Genomic DNA, 16,009 nt, shown 5'->3' on the forward strand with positions numbered 1-16,009 from the left:
ACTGGTAGCATGCAGCGACAGCGTGGACGTGAACCGTATGTGCAGTTGACGGACTTTGAGCGAGGGCGTATAGTGGGCATGCGGGAGGCCGTGTGGACGTACCGCCGAATTGCTCAACACGTGGGGCGTGAGGTCTCCACAGTACATCGATGTTGTCGCCAGTGGTCGGCGGAAGGTGCACGTGCCCGTCGACCTGGCACCGGTCCCAGCAAATTAGGGACACTGTTGCTCCTGGGGTATCGGCGAGGACCATTCGCAACCGTCTCCATGAAGCTGGGCTACGGTCCCGCACACCGTTAGGCCGTCTTCCGCTCACGCCCCAACATCGTGCAGCCCGCCTCCAGTGGTGTCGCGACAGGCGTGAATCGAGGGACGAATGGAGACTGTCGTCTTCAGCGATGAGAGTCGCTTCTGTCTTGGTGCCAATGATGGTCGTATGCGTGTTTGGCGCCGTGCAGGTGAGCGCCACAATCAGGACTGCATACGACCGAGGCACACAGGGCCAACACCCGGCATCATGGTGTGGGGAGCGATCTCCTACACTGGCCGTACACCTCTGGTGATCGTCGAGGGGACACTGAATAGTGCACGGTACATCCAAACCGTCATCGAACCCATCGTTCTACCATTCCTAGACCGGCAAGGGAACTTGCTGTTCCAACAGGACAATGCACGTCCGCATGTATCCCGTGCCACCCAACGTGCTCTAGAAGGTGTAAGTCAACTACCCTGGCCAGCAAGATCTCCGTATCTGTCCCCATTGAGCATGTTTGGGACTGGATGAAGCGTCGTCTCACGCGGTCTGCACGTCCAGCACGAACGCTGGTCCAACTGAGGCGCCAGGTGGAAATGGCATGGCAAACCGTTCCACAGGACTACATCCAGCATCTCTACAATCGTCTCTATGGGAGAATAGAAGCCTGCATTGCTGCGAAAGGTGGATATACACTGTACTAGTGCCGACATTGTGCATGCTCTGTTGCCTGTGTCTATGTGCCTGTGGTTCTGTCAGTGTGATCATGTGATGTATCTGACCCCAGGGATGTGTCAATAAAGTTTCCCCTTCCTGGGACAATGAATTCACGGTGTTCTTATTTCAATTTCCAGGAGTGTATTTCCTGAACTAAACGTTATGCAAAGCCATAAATTTGTTGGTACATTCAGTGGTATATGTGAATACTGTCTGGAAAATTTGTCGCGAATGCATTTATTAGTAAAGAAGTACTGAATGAAAATGTCATGCTTAACGCTGCATGCGTCAAACCTTTTTCCTTTCGTCATTTTTCTGCTGGTTGATAGCCAGGAAATGTTTCTTAATGGTTTGACATTGTCTAATGTTTTCAGCAAGTCGCTAAGCGCTATCTCAAATACAGGATGAATGAAGTATGGAATTTCGCACGTCGTGGCCTACACTGCATTTTCACCTCCATCCCCACATCTCTGATAGACAGGTGGTTCTTACTCTTTTAGTGATTATCTTCTGTCAGTAAGTGATATGTGTACCAAGTTTTGTTGAAATCGGTCCAGTAGTTTAGGGCAAACATACGTACATAACTGACGTGAGGAGGGAGGTCCTGTAATACCGTGCTGAACTTCCTTTTACCCCGAGTAGTGCAACAAATCCATGTGGCACAGGCTCAAAAAGTTGTCGGAAGTCCTATGCAGATATATTGAGCCATGTGGCCTCTAAAGCCGTCCATAATTGCGAAGGTGTTGCCGAGGTATGATTTTGTGCACAAACTGACCTCTCGATTAGTTTCCATAAACTTTCCATGGGTTTGTTGTCGGGCAATCTGCATGGCCAGACCATTCACTCGAATTATCCGCAATGTTCTTCAGACTAATCGCAAACAATTGTGGGCCGGAGACATGGCACATTGCCATCCACAAAAATTCCGCCATCGTTTGTGGACATGAAGTGCATGAATGGATGCAAATCCTCTCCAAGTAGCCGAACATATTCATTTCCAGTGAATGACCGGTTCAGTTGTTTTAGAGGCCCCGGCCCGTTCCAGTAAACACAGCCCACACCGTTGTGGAGCCACCAGAAGCTTGCACAGTGGTTCGTTGACAACTTGGGTCCATGGCTTCCTGGGGTCTGCGCCACACTGGAACGGTACCATCAGCTCCTAGCAAGTGAAATGGAGACGTATCTGACGAGGGCACTGTTTTTCAATCGGCTAGAGTCCATCTGATACGGTCACGAGCCCTAGAGGGGCGCTGCAGGCAGTGTCGTGCTGTTAGTAAAGGCATTGACGTCGGTCTTCTGCTGACATTGTTCATTAATGCCCAATTTCTACGCACTGTTGTAACGGATACGTACTTCGTACGCCGCACATTGATTTCTATGGTTATTTAATGATATAATGTATGTGAAATCTTATGGGACTGCTGATGTCATCAGTCCCTAAGCTTACACACTGTTGTTGTTGCGGTCTTCAGTCCCGAGACTGGTTTGATGCAGCTCTCCATGCTACTCGCTTACACACTACTTAACCTAAATTATCCTAAGGACAAACACACACACACACCCATGCACAAGGAAGGACTCGAACCTCTGACAGGATCAGTCGCACAGTCCATGACTGCAGCGCCGTAGACCGCTCGGCTAATCCCGCGCGGCTCTGTTGTTATTTCACGCAGTTTAGCTGTTAGCACTGACAACTCGATGGTTTTGTCGCTGCTCTGTGTCGTTAAGTGAAGGCCTTTGGCCACTGCATTGTCCAAGGTGAGAAGTAATACCTGAAATTTGGTTGTCTCGGCACACTCTTGGCACTGTGGATCGAGGAATATTGAATTCCTTAACGATTTCCGACATGGAACGTCCCTTGCGTCTATCAGTAACGGCTAATCCGCTTTCAAAGTCTGTTAGTCCCTGCCCTGCGGCCATAATTACGTCGGAAACCCTTTCACATCAATCTAGAGAGTATAAATAACACCTGCGCCAATGCACTGCCCTTTTGTACTCTGTGTACGCGATACTACCGCCATATGTATATGCGTACATCGCTGTCCTGTGACTTTTTTCACTGAATGTACGCGCATTCACACATATAGATAAATCTATTTTTATAATAAGTATAGGTCATCCACAAAATTAAAGTAACAACTTTGATATAAATTTACGTACTGTTGCGTTTTTCTCTTAGCTATATACTATTATTGTTACAAGATCAACACAAAAGCTTTCACATATATCGAATATTTATAGACTATTAATTTTTACAGAATCTCTGTAATAATGTAAATACAGTACTCTGAAAAATGTCGTTCAGTTATATATGAAGTGATCAATTGTTAGCATATTTTATCTGCATCGATATTCCTAAAACAAACCATTGTAAACGATAATCTAAATTGTATGCCATTCAAAGTTACACAGAATTACTACATCAGATCATTTTGAGCCTGCTTAAATATTAGCAAACGGCATGTTTATAATACTGGAACTGAGCTATATGTGCAGTGAAAGGTCTATGGAGGTTACTCTTTTAAGCCATTATCAGGCTCCAAATGAAAAGGACAGTTTGCAGATATTCTGCTAGTAGCTGCGGTACATCGATGTTGACAGCCTGACAGTAAAGATCTCATTGACGTCTGTGATACACTCACCATCTTCATTCCAGCCTCCTTCAATCTGGTAAGCAGCTGTGGCGGCCCCTAGAAGGAAACCATCCGGAAATTGGTTGACTGCAGTCTGTGCCGCAGCAACAGTTAACAGGGCTGCCAACAGTGTCGGTTTCAGCATTTTGAGAGGTCAGCGTTGCCACGAAGCGTTTGCAGTGTGTGTCTTATATATACGCTATAAACCACTTCATAATATTACTCATCGCCGAAGAGACAAAGTGATAAACGTTGGCTATCGCTGATTATTACCGTGGGAATCTGATTACTACCTTATTCTTGTGCAACAACGAGTTCGGGTTGGTGTAGTATGTTATCAGTAACTGAAAGAGGAATAATACGAGTACATTTGAGTAGCAATAGTGCGGTTGGTAAAAACTATTACTAAATGGTAGGCATCATACAGTTTCACAATGGGTAAAGACTTCGATCAGTAATATGTCTGCTAGGATGTAATATCTACTCAATACTACTTGAGAAGCGAACTTCGAATCCTTGTGCAGTCCTCGTGATTTAGCTGCTTATTGCCTCCTTAAACAAGTTGAGACTACTTCTCAGTACTGTGTTTGTGTTACACCCTATCCTAATTTCCTTTTATAGAATTCTGTTTCCCTTTCGGGCACGTCAGATTAGCAAGTTTGCACAGTGGCTTTGAGCGCCTGGTATCCTATGTTAGGCCATTTACGAAGCTTGAGAGCACGCTTGTGCTCTGATAGAATAATATCTGCGAGCTCATTTTACTGGTGGGAGAAATAGCAGGAAGAGAAGGAAAATAAGCTGCAGAAGCTGGAAGATTATGTTCTGCCATGTTATTCCACCTTATCGTCAATGAGATGGGATAAAGAGGTGGTGTGACTCAACTCTGTTAGGTTATAAGGCGTTTTCCTCCGACAAAAAAATATATATCCCCTTTCTGCGCTGGGCGTGTATGTAACTTTCTTTTCTGTTTGAGTCAATATCGATTCATCTTCTGAGAATAAGGAACTGGTACAGTTAACTAGCGACCTCTTGTGTATTTTTACTAACGGCAGTACGACTACAGTACAGTATTACTTCTGTGACTGAGCGAGGCGGAACAGAAGCTTATTACGTAGATTATTATTTATTTGAGTTGCCGAATAAATCGCTTACAGATTAAGGAATTTGCTCTGCTGTTTTTTTCTAAAACTTATGTGGTAGCTCAACCTTGTGCTCACAAGGGTAACTCCTCATCCCACCCCCGTCATAATTAGTGGTAAAGTGGCCAAGTCGACATCCCGCCAAAAACTGAACGCAAATCAAGCATAAAAACAGGAAGAAGGTCTACTGAACTGTGAACAAAGAAGCAAAATCGAAACCGTGAACAGTCCAAGCTTAAGACGTGCAGTATTGTGCGATTTAGAATAACCGTGGCGTCGTAGTAGTGTGGCATCGGTGCTAGACTGCGTAACGGAAAATCCGTGTTCAAAGCTCCCTTATACCCCCAAAACAATTTTGTTTTTCAGAAAATTTTGAACTGCCTTCCGGTCATTGACGTCTTTCTTTGCTTCACTTAAATCTGTATTTGTGTCATGGTGTAACGACCGTTTGCAGTTGCGAGTTGTTAGGAAGTTGTTTCTATACAAGTACCACATGTTATGACTACCGCGTTCCGTCTAGGAATTTTGACTCATAAACGCCTTTGTTGTAACAACGTCAGATCCGGATTTTTTTTTCATTTCTGTGAGACGTCTATGCGTCATCTCACTTCCCTTCGTCACATATATTCTCACCGCATGACTCAAATTCAGTAAACTATGTATACTACGACAGTTGTCAAGACCACATTCGTCAATGGCCGGTAAAAAAAAGGAAACAAAGAAAGAGGCGCTGGGGAGATTCGAACACAAGTCTCACCCTTTGCAGTCCCACACCATCACCACGCAACAACGGTCTCGGGATTCTTGCAATTCGCTTGATGCTGCACATTTTGAGCTTCGACGGTTCCCTGTTTATACCTTGTTTACTTTTTCACATTTTTCCTGTTTTGAATGCTTGATCTGTGTTCAGTTTTTGACGGACTGTTCAATGGGCCATTTTACCACTGTATCTGAGAGGGGTAAGGCGGGCAGTTTCCCTTGATAATGTTCCCTATCGTCATTCTTCCTACACTATGTCAGTCAGAATTAGTCATTGGACACAGTATATCCTTTACGAAATACTCTCCATTGTTGTTGCTGCGATCATCAGTTCTAAGACTGATCTGGTGGAGCTCCCTACGTTAGTCTACCCAATGCAAGCCTCTTCATCTTTGAATAACTACTGCAACTTTCACCCATTATAAACTAATAACCGTATTCATACCTACGTCTCCCCCTTTAGAATTTTTACCTTTCACACTTCCTAGGAAACTGCTTACTCCGTGACGGAGCTGATCCTCCTTGGTACACGAAACGGGTCAGAACACTGTTTCAGAAACAACGAAACAAACACGCCAAATTTTAACAGATACAAAATCCCCAAGATTGACGGTCATTTACAGAAGCTCGAAATTTAGCGTTGACTTCAGTGCGAGATGCTTATAACAGTTTCCACAACGAAACTTTATCTCGAAACCTGGCAGAAAATCCAAAGATATTCTGATCGTATATGACGTATGTTAGCGGCAAGAAACAATCAATGCCTTCTCTGCGCGATAGTAATGGAGATACTATCGAAGACAGTGCTGCCAAAGCAGAGTTACTGAACACAGCCTTCCGAATGCCTTCACATAAGAAGACGAATAAATATTCCAGTATTTGAACCAAGAACAGCTGCCAACATGAGTAAATTAGAAGTTAATATCCTCGGAGTAGTGAAGCAAATTAAATCACTTAATAAAAGCAAGTCGTCTTGTCCAGACTGTATACCAATTAGGTTCGTTTCATATTATGCTTATGCATTAGCTCCATAATCAATCGTTCGCTCGTCGAAAGATCCGTACCGAAAGACCGGAAAGTTGCACAGGTCACACCAATATTCAAGAAAGGTAGTAGGAGTAATCCACTTAATTACAAGCCCATATCATTAACTTCGATATGCAGCAGGATTCTGGAACATATATTGTGTTCGAACATTATGCATTACCTCGAAGTAAACGGTATATTGACACACAGTTTAGAAATCATCGATCTTGTGAAACACAACTAGCTCTTCATTCACTTGAAGTGTTGAGTGCTGCTGACAAGGGATTTCATGTCGATTCTGTATTTTCTGCATTTCCAGAAGTCTTTGACACTGTACCATAAAAGCGGCTTATAGTGAAATTTTGTGCTTATGGAATATCGTCTCAGTTATGTGACTGTATTTCTGACTTCCTGTCAGAGAGGTCACAGTTTGTATTAATTGACGGAATGTCATAGAGTAAAACAGAAGTGATTTCTGGCGTTCCCCAAGGTAGTGTTACAGGCCCTTTGCTGTTCCTTATCTATAGACACGGTTTGAGAGACAATCTGAGCAGCCGACTTGCAGATGACGTTGTTGTTTATCAACTAATAAAGTCGTCAGAAGATCAAAACAAACTGCAAAACGATTTAGAAAATATATCTGAATGGTGGGAAAACTGGCAGTTGACCCTAAATAATGAAAAGTGTGAGGTTTTCCACGTGAGTGCTAAAAGGATTACGCGATAAATCAGTTAACTGCAAAGGCCGTAAATTCAACTAAATACCTGGGAATTACAATTATGAACAACTTAAATCTGAAGGAACACATAGAATAGTCGGTGTTGTGGGGAAGGCTAACCAAAGACTGCGTTTTATTGGCAGGACACTTAGCAAAGGTAACAAATCTACCAAGAAAACTGCCTACACTACGCTTGCCCGTCCTCTTTTAGAATACTGCTGCGCGGTGTGGGATCCTTATCAGACAGGACTGACCGAGTACAACGAAAAAGTTCAAAGAAGGGCAGCACGTTTTGTAGTATCGCGAAATATGGATGAGAGCGTCACTGAAATGATACAGGATTTGGGCTCAACATCATTAAAAGAATGGCGTTTTTCGTTGCGACGGAATCATCTCACGAAATTCCAGTCACCAACTTTCACCTCCGAATGCGAAAATATTTTGTTGACACCGACCTACATAGGGAGAAACGATCACCAAGATAAAATAAGGAAAATGCACGGAAAGATATCGGTGTTCGTTCTTTCCGAGCACTCTACGAGATTAGAATAATAGAGAATAGAGATGAACCTTTTGCCAGGCACTTAAATGTGATTTGCAGAGTATTTATGCAGATGTAGATGTAGATGCTTCATGATGTGTCCGTAAAACCGAACCTTCTTGTTCCGATTCCTTTCAGCAGATCCCCTTAGTTTTTCGATCCTACCATGTAATTTTCAACTTTCTTCTGTGGCATCGCATTTTGAAATCTGCTATTCTTTTCGTCCATGGTTGATCTCTGTACAAGACAAATACCTGCCAAAACGTCTTCCTAACACTTAATTGTATATATGATGTTAACGTACTCCCAGAAATCCTTTTTTTACCACCGTATACAATATATGTTCCCTCTACATCGGCATTATCAGTTATATCTCTTCCCAAATAGCAGTCCGCAGCTCGTGGTCGTGTGGTAGCGTTCTCGCTTCCCACGCCCGGGTTCCCGGTTTCGATTCCCGGCGGGGTCAGGGATTTTCTCTGCCTCGCGATGACTGTGTGTTGTGTGATGTCCCTAGGTTAGTTAGGTTTAAGTAGTTCTAAGTTCTAGGGGACTGATGACGACAGATGTTAAGTCCCATAGTGCTCAGAACCATTTGAACCCATAATGCTCAGAGCCAACCCAAATAGCAAAACTCCACCATTTCTTTTAGTGCATGTTTTCTAATCTAACTGCCTCAGTATCGCCTCATTTAATTGAACTACATTTTAACACCATTGTTTTGCTTTTGTTGATATTCATCTTATAATCTCTTTTCAAGACAATATCCATTTCGAACAACTGTTCTTCCAAGTCCCTTACGCTCTCTGACAGAATTACAATTTCATCAGAAAACCTCGAAGGTTTGAATTATATTCCTTGAATTTTAGTATTCTTTCCAAATTTCTCCTTTATTTGCTTTACTGGTTGCTCACTGTACAGACTGAATAATTTGGGAACAGGCTACAACCCGTCCAACTCCCATTTCAAAAAAATGGTTCAAATGGCTCTGAGCACTATGGGACTCAACTGCTGTGGTCATCAGTCCCCTAGAACTTAGAACTACTTAAACCTACCTAAGGACATCACACACACCCATGCCCGAGGCAGGATTCGAACCTGGGACCGTAGCAGTCGCACGGTTCCAGACTGCGCGCCTAGAACCGCGAGACCACCGCGGCCGGCCCCATATCAACTATTGCTTCCGTTTCATACCTTCCACTCTTACAACTGCAATCTGGTTTCTGTACAAGTGTAAACAACATATTATTTCTGATACCCCCAAAATTTCGAAGAGTGTACTCCATTAAATATTTTCAAAAGATTTATCTAAATCTACAGATGCTACAGACGTACGTTTTCTTTCCTTCGGCCTGTCTTTCAAGATAAGATGCAACATCAGAATGTTTCACTTGTTCCTGTATTTCTCCGACACTCGAATTTATCCCCTGTGAGGCCGGCTTCTATCAGATTTGCCATTGTAAAAAATTCGTATCAACGATTTGCACCCTTGACTTATTAAACTAATGGTTCTACAGCATTCATACCTGTCAACAACTGCCTTCTTTGGAATTGGGCTCATTGCATTTCTCTTCAAGTCTCAAAGTATTTCTCCTGTCTCATATATCTGCCACGACGGATATTTGTGTCGATTGCTAGAACGAATGTGTCACTGTCCTCACAGAACACAGTCACGATGCAACTTCTTTAGTTTATGAAATGTTGCCCAATGAAGCGTGACAATGTAGTGACGGATTAACAGTACCATTTGGATGTTGTGCCCTGCTACATGTGACCTCGCCAAATTCCTGTGCAGACAACCTTTCTTGCCAAAGCGTGTACATCTTAAGCCAAAAATTATCCGTCGAGGCAGGTTGATAGATTGAACTATTGCACTTGTTTATTTTAAACTGTGGAGCAGCATCTGACTCCCTAGTGAGAGACACTAGTCCCAGCTCGGTTGTATACCCTCAGGTACCCCTCCTGTCTTTTGTACAATGTGACAGGTAGACAGGGCCCTGGCGAGCTGTTCCCCTTGGAGTTTCGCAAAACAACGGCTTCACATAAGGCCATAAGACAGATGTTCTGGGAGTGCGATACAACGATTGTATTCAGCGTGGAACATGAAACGTGCTTACAATACAGCGATGAGGATATGCGTTGTTCAAGTTCTGCAGGTTGACGCACTGTCGTGTTCTCTCGCGGTCAGCGGTGGGTACAGTCTCCAAGAGCCGTGTCGCACACATCTCGAATGAGTTCAAAGTAACACTAGCATGTCATACAGGGTCTCAGGTAATAAGCTCCTGCTGCTTGAACTCTTACAACTGCAGTCGAAAACTCGCTAGACAATATTTCCTGGTTTACTTACACGGGTGCGGTGTGTGGATTTTTTGCAGTCCAAGACATGGCTTCTGGAGCAGCACCAGCATAGCTTGAGTCGTGGAACAGGACTCAGTCGTACACAATACAAACGGTAGAGAGTTTGGACTGCAGTACTACGCTGGATATTTCACTGAGAAGATTAAAATTCGGGTTCAAAATCTTCTGGCTCATTTGTTACACATGCCCTTCTCTACACACTACATTCTCTAAGTGTATACTTTAAGGGCAAGTTAGCTGATAGTTGTTGATAAAACTTTTCCAATACGATACAACAACATTTAATCCAATTCTTCTATGTAAATAACTCTTCGTGGAGACGTTGTTTAATATTACTGGTATTTTAAAAAAAGCAATAATGCAATATTAAATTTATTGCTGTTACTGGCGGCAAGCTTCTAAAATGATATAATGGTGCACAGAAAAGTTTTACTTGTGGATTATGAAATTATATAATCCGCCAACCAGCATCAGATTCCCATCAGACCGACGAGAACGTTGACCGTCGGCTTTGTTTAGAGGCCGGTGACACCTAAAAATTGCGCTTTTGCGTAATTAGATTGCCCGGATACTGATAGAAAAGACCGGTAAACGATATCAGGGACGCTAAAATAGACGTTTGGTAAAGGAACAGCCGTTTGAACACTAGTACGATTCGGCTGTGGCCACCATACAATTCCTCAGCAACACTACTTCACTGCAGCTTGGAAAATTTCTGAAATGTAGCACAATAATCTGATATGTGGAATTAATGAAAAAGGACAGTATAGTCTTAATTAAAACACGGCTTTTAAAAATAAATTAGCGTAATAATTTGCCAAACGTTACAGAGAGGTACTTACATTTGTGAAACAGCCACCTAAAACAAACGAGAGAGAGAGAGACAGAGAGAGATCTCACAGTTCCTGCTTGCACATAATCCAAAAACAAATTACGGAGACTGCGTTCAACTTGCTTTAAAGTTTTGATAGATGAACATTTCTCTGGAACATTCGTTAGCAGAACAGCAATAAAAAATACATTCCTTACATTAAATCGTGACTATTTTCCTTACTTTACAGAGTTATTTACACAGAAAAAATAAATTCTTAATGTATTTTAGCCTTAATTAAAAACTTGGGACATATTCTATTAATAATTCAAACATTCTAGTTGGCCCAGGTCTCTGTGATCTGAGTTGTACAGTTTCTCGTAAGACAGACGTCGTTCTATAAGAGTGTTGCCTATAGCGAAATGTTTCTCCGTACATACGTCCGGCTTTCGGGGACTGTTATTCTGATGCTTCATCTTAAAATTCTGAGATCAGAATCCTCGACTAGAAACACCGTTTTAGCACGGAAGGCTTGAGACACAATGTATGCGGTGGAACAAAATGAAATTATGGTATTGCACTATTGGCGAGAAGACCCCAAGTCGGGTTGTCTCGGCCGCCTTTCTGTTTGTCACCACTCCAGAGACTTGCATGTCTTTGTGATGAAGATGAGATGAAATGATTAAAACAACACACCTTGTTCCCTGGTGAAGAAAATCTGAAGTGTGAATCCTGCAATCTAGATTAAGCTTTGCTAACCAGTAAACCACGAACTGTAGGCTCTGGAGGAATAGTGCGTCAGAAGGATTCAGAGGAGTGATTTCTAAAAGGCATGAGTGTTGACGCCTACAAATACAGGTCATGGAGAATTCACGAGGGCTTCACGTGACTGGGTACACCGTTTGCGATATGACTGCAAAGTGGTAATGCCAAGAGATTGGTAAGGTAAAACCATGTTTCTTTTTTTATAAGTATTAACGTATAAATGCTGCTGACCTGTAACAGTAAAACATAAGAAATTATTGTGAGAGATCATTGCAGGCCGCAGGTAGTAGGGCTACACTGAAGGTGCGAGAGAGATCAGTGAGAGAATCATTAGTGGACAGACGTTGTAGCTCCGTTTTAATCTCGAGGGAGGAAGTTGAGTGGTTAAGACACGGACATCACTTGCGGGAGGGCTGGAGATCCGATCGAGGCCTGGTTTTCAGTGGCTTTAATAAACCATTAGCAGGCCGCTGTGGCCGAACGGTTCTAGGCTCTTCAGTTCGGAACCGCGCTGCTGCTACACTCGCAGGTTCGAATCCTGCCTCGGGCATGTATGTGTGTGCTGTCCTTAGTTTATTTAGGTTTACTTCTACGTCAAGGGGACTGATGACCTTAGATGTTAAGTCCCGTAGTATTTAGAGCCATTTGAACCGTTTGAATAAACCTTATAAGTCGAATATCTGGATACTTGCTCTAACAATTACACGGTAGGTGTCCTCCAGCACCCTTGTTAAATAAGGGTCTGCCTACAGCGAACACTTTAATGATACATTAGGCCTTATTTTTCCGTTATTATCTTGTTTTGGTTTTCGTAGTTCTGCTTATGCCGATATGTCAATGAGGGGAAGAGCGGTGCATGGTACGGTGAATCAGAGAACGTCTTAGTTGGGTCCCGAGTCGTGCAAAAAGGGTGTTCGGTGTGAGAAAACAGGTACCTTACCTGGCACTCAGGCAGGCGTGTGTAGATCTAATGGATGGTGCGTGATCAGTAATATCCAACAGTGTCATGGCGACAGTGGAATGGAATGATGGTCTGGAGGTGTTATCTCCAGTTACGCTATGAGACCTTCAGTTTCAGTTGGTAAAAATACGCATTCAAACGGTTACGAAATCATTTTAAACTGTACCGTGCCTTCCGAATGGCGATCTGAAGTGGAAATTTTATTATAGAAACATGATGATGTTCCTGCTCGGAATGAGGAACCTTTGTCCACGTGTTTCCATGAAATTCAGTGGAGTTACTGGCACATTGTGCATAATGTGCCGACCTTAAGCATAGTCAAAGTTTTTAAGGTTACGTAGAACCATTGCTGTACCATATCGTTTCCCACCAACACTCTGGCACTGCAGCTGGATTGGAATTACAAAGTAACTGACAACTAGTGGCTTACAGAACAGTTGCCATAGCGACAACAATTCACAGTCTGTGTCTGGCCATGAACTTCCGTTGTGTTCACCGTTGTTGTACCCCTCTGCTCCCTCAGGTGATAAACTTCCGCACGCAGTTGCAGACGACGGTAGGCACCTGTGATTGAGAAACTGTGATTCGTCGTTTATATTGTCTCTCTGTGTGGCTTGTTAGTTTGAAGCGAAAGGAAGTCGCAAACTATTTGTGAACGTGCGTAGTAGAGAGATACAGCTATTGGCAACGTGCTGAACAGAAGCCACTACTACAAGTCACCTTGTGAAATTATAGAATCGACAATATCGACCGCTCCCATGATCGACTGTCAATCATTTTATTTTGAACGAAATATATTATTCACAATCCTTCGGAATTATTGGAAACTCATACCGCCATTACTGTATCGGAACACTAGTGAAAGTACCCTGCGAACCTCACCTCTTGCGACAGTAAAAGTGAAAGAAACTACACGGGTGTCGCATTTGGAAACCACAGCAATCAGTTTCTGGAGACTCTTGATCCAGTAGCGAATGTGTCATGGAGATCTCGTTATTCAGCTTACATTTATCTAGTAAGTTCACCAACAGTTGTCTTAATTTAAGAGCATAACATTTCTGACTCGCTTCTGCCAATGCCTTTGTATATCTTTATTGAAGCGTGAGGCATTGGACGATTGCCGCTTGGAGCAATAGAACCTCCCTTCCGAAAATTTCAGCACCATATCTACGAAACCTGTGTTACTACAACTGACATCTTGTTTGAAATAATGTGTAACGAATGTATTGAGAAGAAAATATTACAAATTGTTAATGAAGTCATTGAACTGCTGGAACCAATATTAATACAGGGTGTTTCTCATTAACGTTTAAAATCCTCCCTAGTGACGTAGATGATGCCGAGACAAATAATTTAGTATAAAATATATGGGGCCGCAAATATCGGGAAATACCTCAAAGAGAATGACAGATGTTGAACATGTGACGTTACATCCAAAATACGGAGGATATTTTCTAGCGTGTGCGTGATGGGTGATGGAGCAAGGCAATATTTGCGTTCAAGCAAATGGTGCAATTTCGAACACCTTTTCTGTATGTGGTCTGTTGTAAATGTAGAAGTTACAAAAGTATTGTCCTCGCTGAACAAAGAAAATTCTGCTATTATTGTGTGTATCTTTCTTTTTCTCTCATTTTTTTGAGCCATTATGCAGTAAGGAAAACGTAAGTTATTTATTGTTAATGACGCAATTCAGCAGCGTCTACTCATTTACTTCTGATGCAATACTGGAGATTGTTGTACTGTACTTTGCAATAAACAACGGAAACCGCGAGACAGGTAAATAAATGAATAAATTAATTCCTCAATGTACACACATAATTGTCTCCCGCAATGAAAGGAACCGTGCCTGCCATACGCAAGACTCGAACCCTGACCCCCACGCGTCAAATTCGCGCGAGCTGACTACTAGACATAGGTTGGGATGGTCAGGTGTGACGGACCGATGGCTTAACCGCTGCGTGTGTGCCGCGGTAATAGTAGTAATAGAAGGTTTTGGGCGCACGACAGCAAGGTCTTCAGCGCCCGTTCAGTAACATAGTGAGACGGGTGTCAAGAAAAATCCCAGAACAGGAAAATAAAAAGAAACAGAAAACATGGGTAACAATCGTTGAAAAACATGTGCTCACCCACACCAAAGCGTGGGATGAAGCAGAGCGTCAGCAGTAAAACATGGGCAACACAGGAAGAAAATGATAGAGGGAGCTAAAACAATGTAGCAGATGGAAGTGGCTGGTTGATCGCAAGGAAAAAAGGAGAGGAGTCAGCCACTCTGCAATACACTAAAACCTCCAGCCTAAGAGTTTAGGACAGAGTCCAGAACATCACAAAACTTAAAAACCCTAGACACACACGTCTCATCATTAGCTAAAACAGAAGGCAGATCCCCATCAACTTGTGCTTCTGCCCGTGCATCACAGTATAAAATGCAGTCTGTTAAAATGTGCCGCACAGAGATGCGCACACCACAAGCATCACAAAACGGAGGATTCTCCCGCCATAATAAAAAGCTATATGTGAGTGGACAGTGCCCGATCCGAAGACGTGTGAGGGTCACTTCCTCCCGCCTGAACAACCGGCAGGAGGAACGCCACGGCCGAGTGGTTGACTTTATCAACCGCAGTTTATTGGCCGTCACCGCCAGCCATTCGTCCTCCCACAACTCCATGCACTTCCTGTGGAGTGCATCGATGACTGACTGCAAGGGAATAGGACACTGGACCACATCCTGCTCTCTGCAGGCATCCTTGGCAGCCCGATCGGCCTGTTCATTGCCCCATATGCCGACATGACCAGGCACCCAGCAGAAGGATACTTCTGTACCCCGCCGTTGGAGCAAGTACATTTGGTCATGTATCAGCTGGACCATCTCCTCAGTTGGGTACAGATTCTGCAATGATTGTAAGGCACTAAGAGAATCGAAGCACAGAAGAAATCGATCGCCCCGAACACGATTCATCTGCTCCAGTGCCTTCAGGATCGCGAGGAGCTCCGCCGCGAAAACGGTATATTCAGCAGGAAGACGAATCCGGGTAACTTGATCAGGGAACACTACAGAACAGCCAAGGAAATTCTCCTGTTTGGAGCCATCAGTGTAAACGACAGTGAAACCGTGATGCACATCTAAAACGTTAAAAAACAGAGATTGGAATGTAAAATCTTTCTTAAAATTAGTCAAATCTAAAATAAGTTTGGGTCTCCGGAGGAGCCAAGGTGAAGATCTGCTCCAACCGCGACGCAAAACACGAAGACCAGCCATAGACATCGCAGGGAGGCAATCCTGTGCGCGAATCCCATAGGGCTGCGTCGCACGTTGCCGGTTATGAAATAACTG

General features: G+C 43.4%; 1 protein-coding gene across 2 annotated transcripts in view; it reads right to left on the minus strand.

Moving 5' to 3' along the window:
• Positions 1-3,764, minus strand: part of LOC126281888 (myrosinase 1-like) — a 47,442-nt gene extending 43,678 nt beyond the window's left edge. For both annotated transcript variants that reach the window (XM_049981204.1, XM_049981203.1), the window contains exon 1: positions 3,613-3,764. In XM_049981204.1, coding sequence (XP_049837161.1) covers positions 3,613-3,748 — 136 coding nt within the window. In that variant the 5' untranslated portion in view covers positions 3,749-3,764. The remainder of the gene's footprint in view (positions 1-3,612) is intronic.
• Between the last annotated feature and the right edge of the window lie 12,245 nt (positions 3,765-16,009).

This window comes from Schistocerca gregaria, chromosome 7 (assembly GCF_023897955.1).
Source record: "Schistocerca gregaria isolate iqSchGreg1 chromosome 7, iqSchGreg1.2, whole genome shotgun sequence".
Lineage (NCBI taxonomy): Eukaryota > Metazoa > Arthropoda > Insecta > Orthoptera > Acrididae > Schistocerca > Schistocerca gregaria.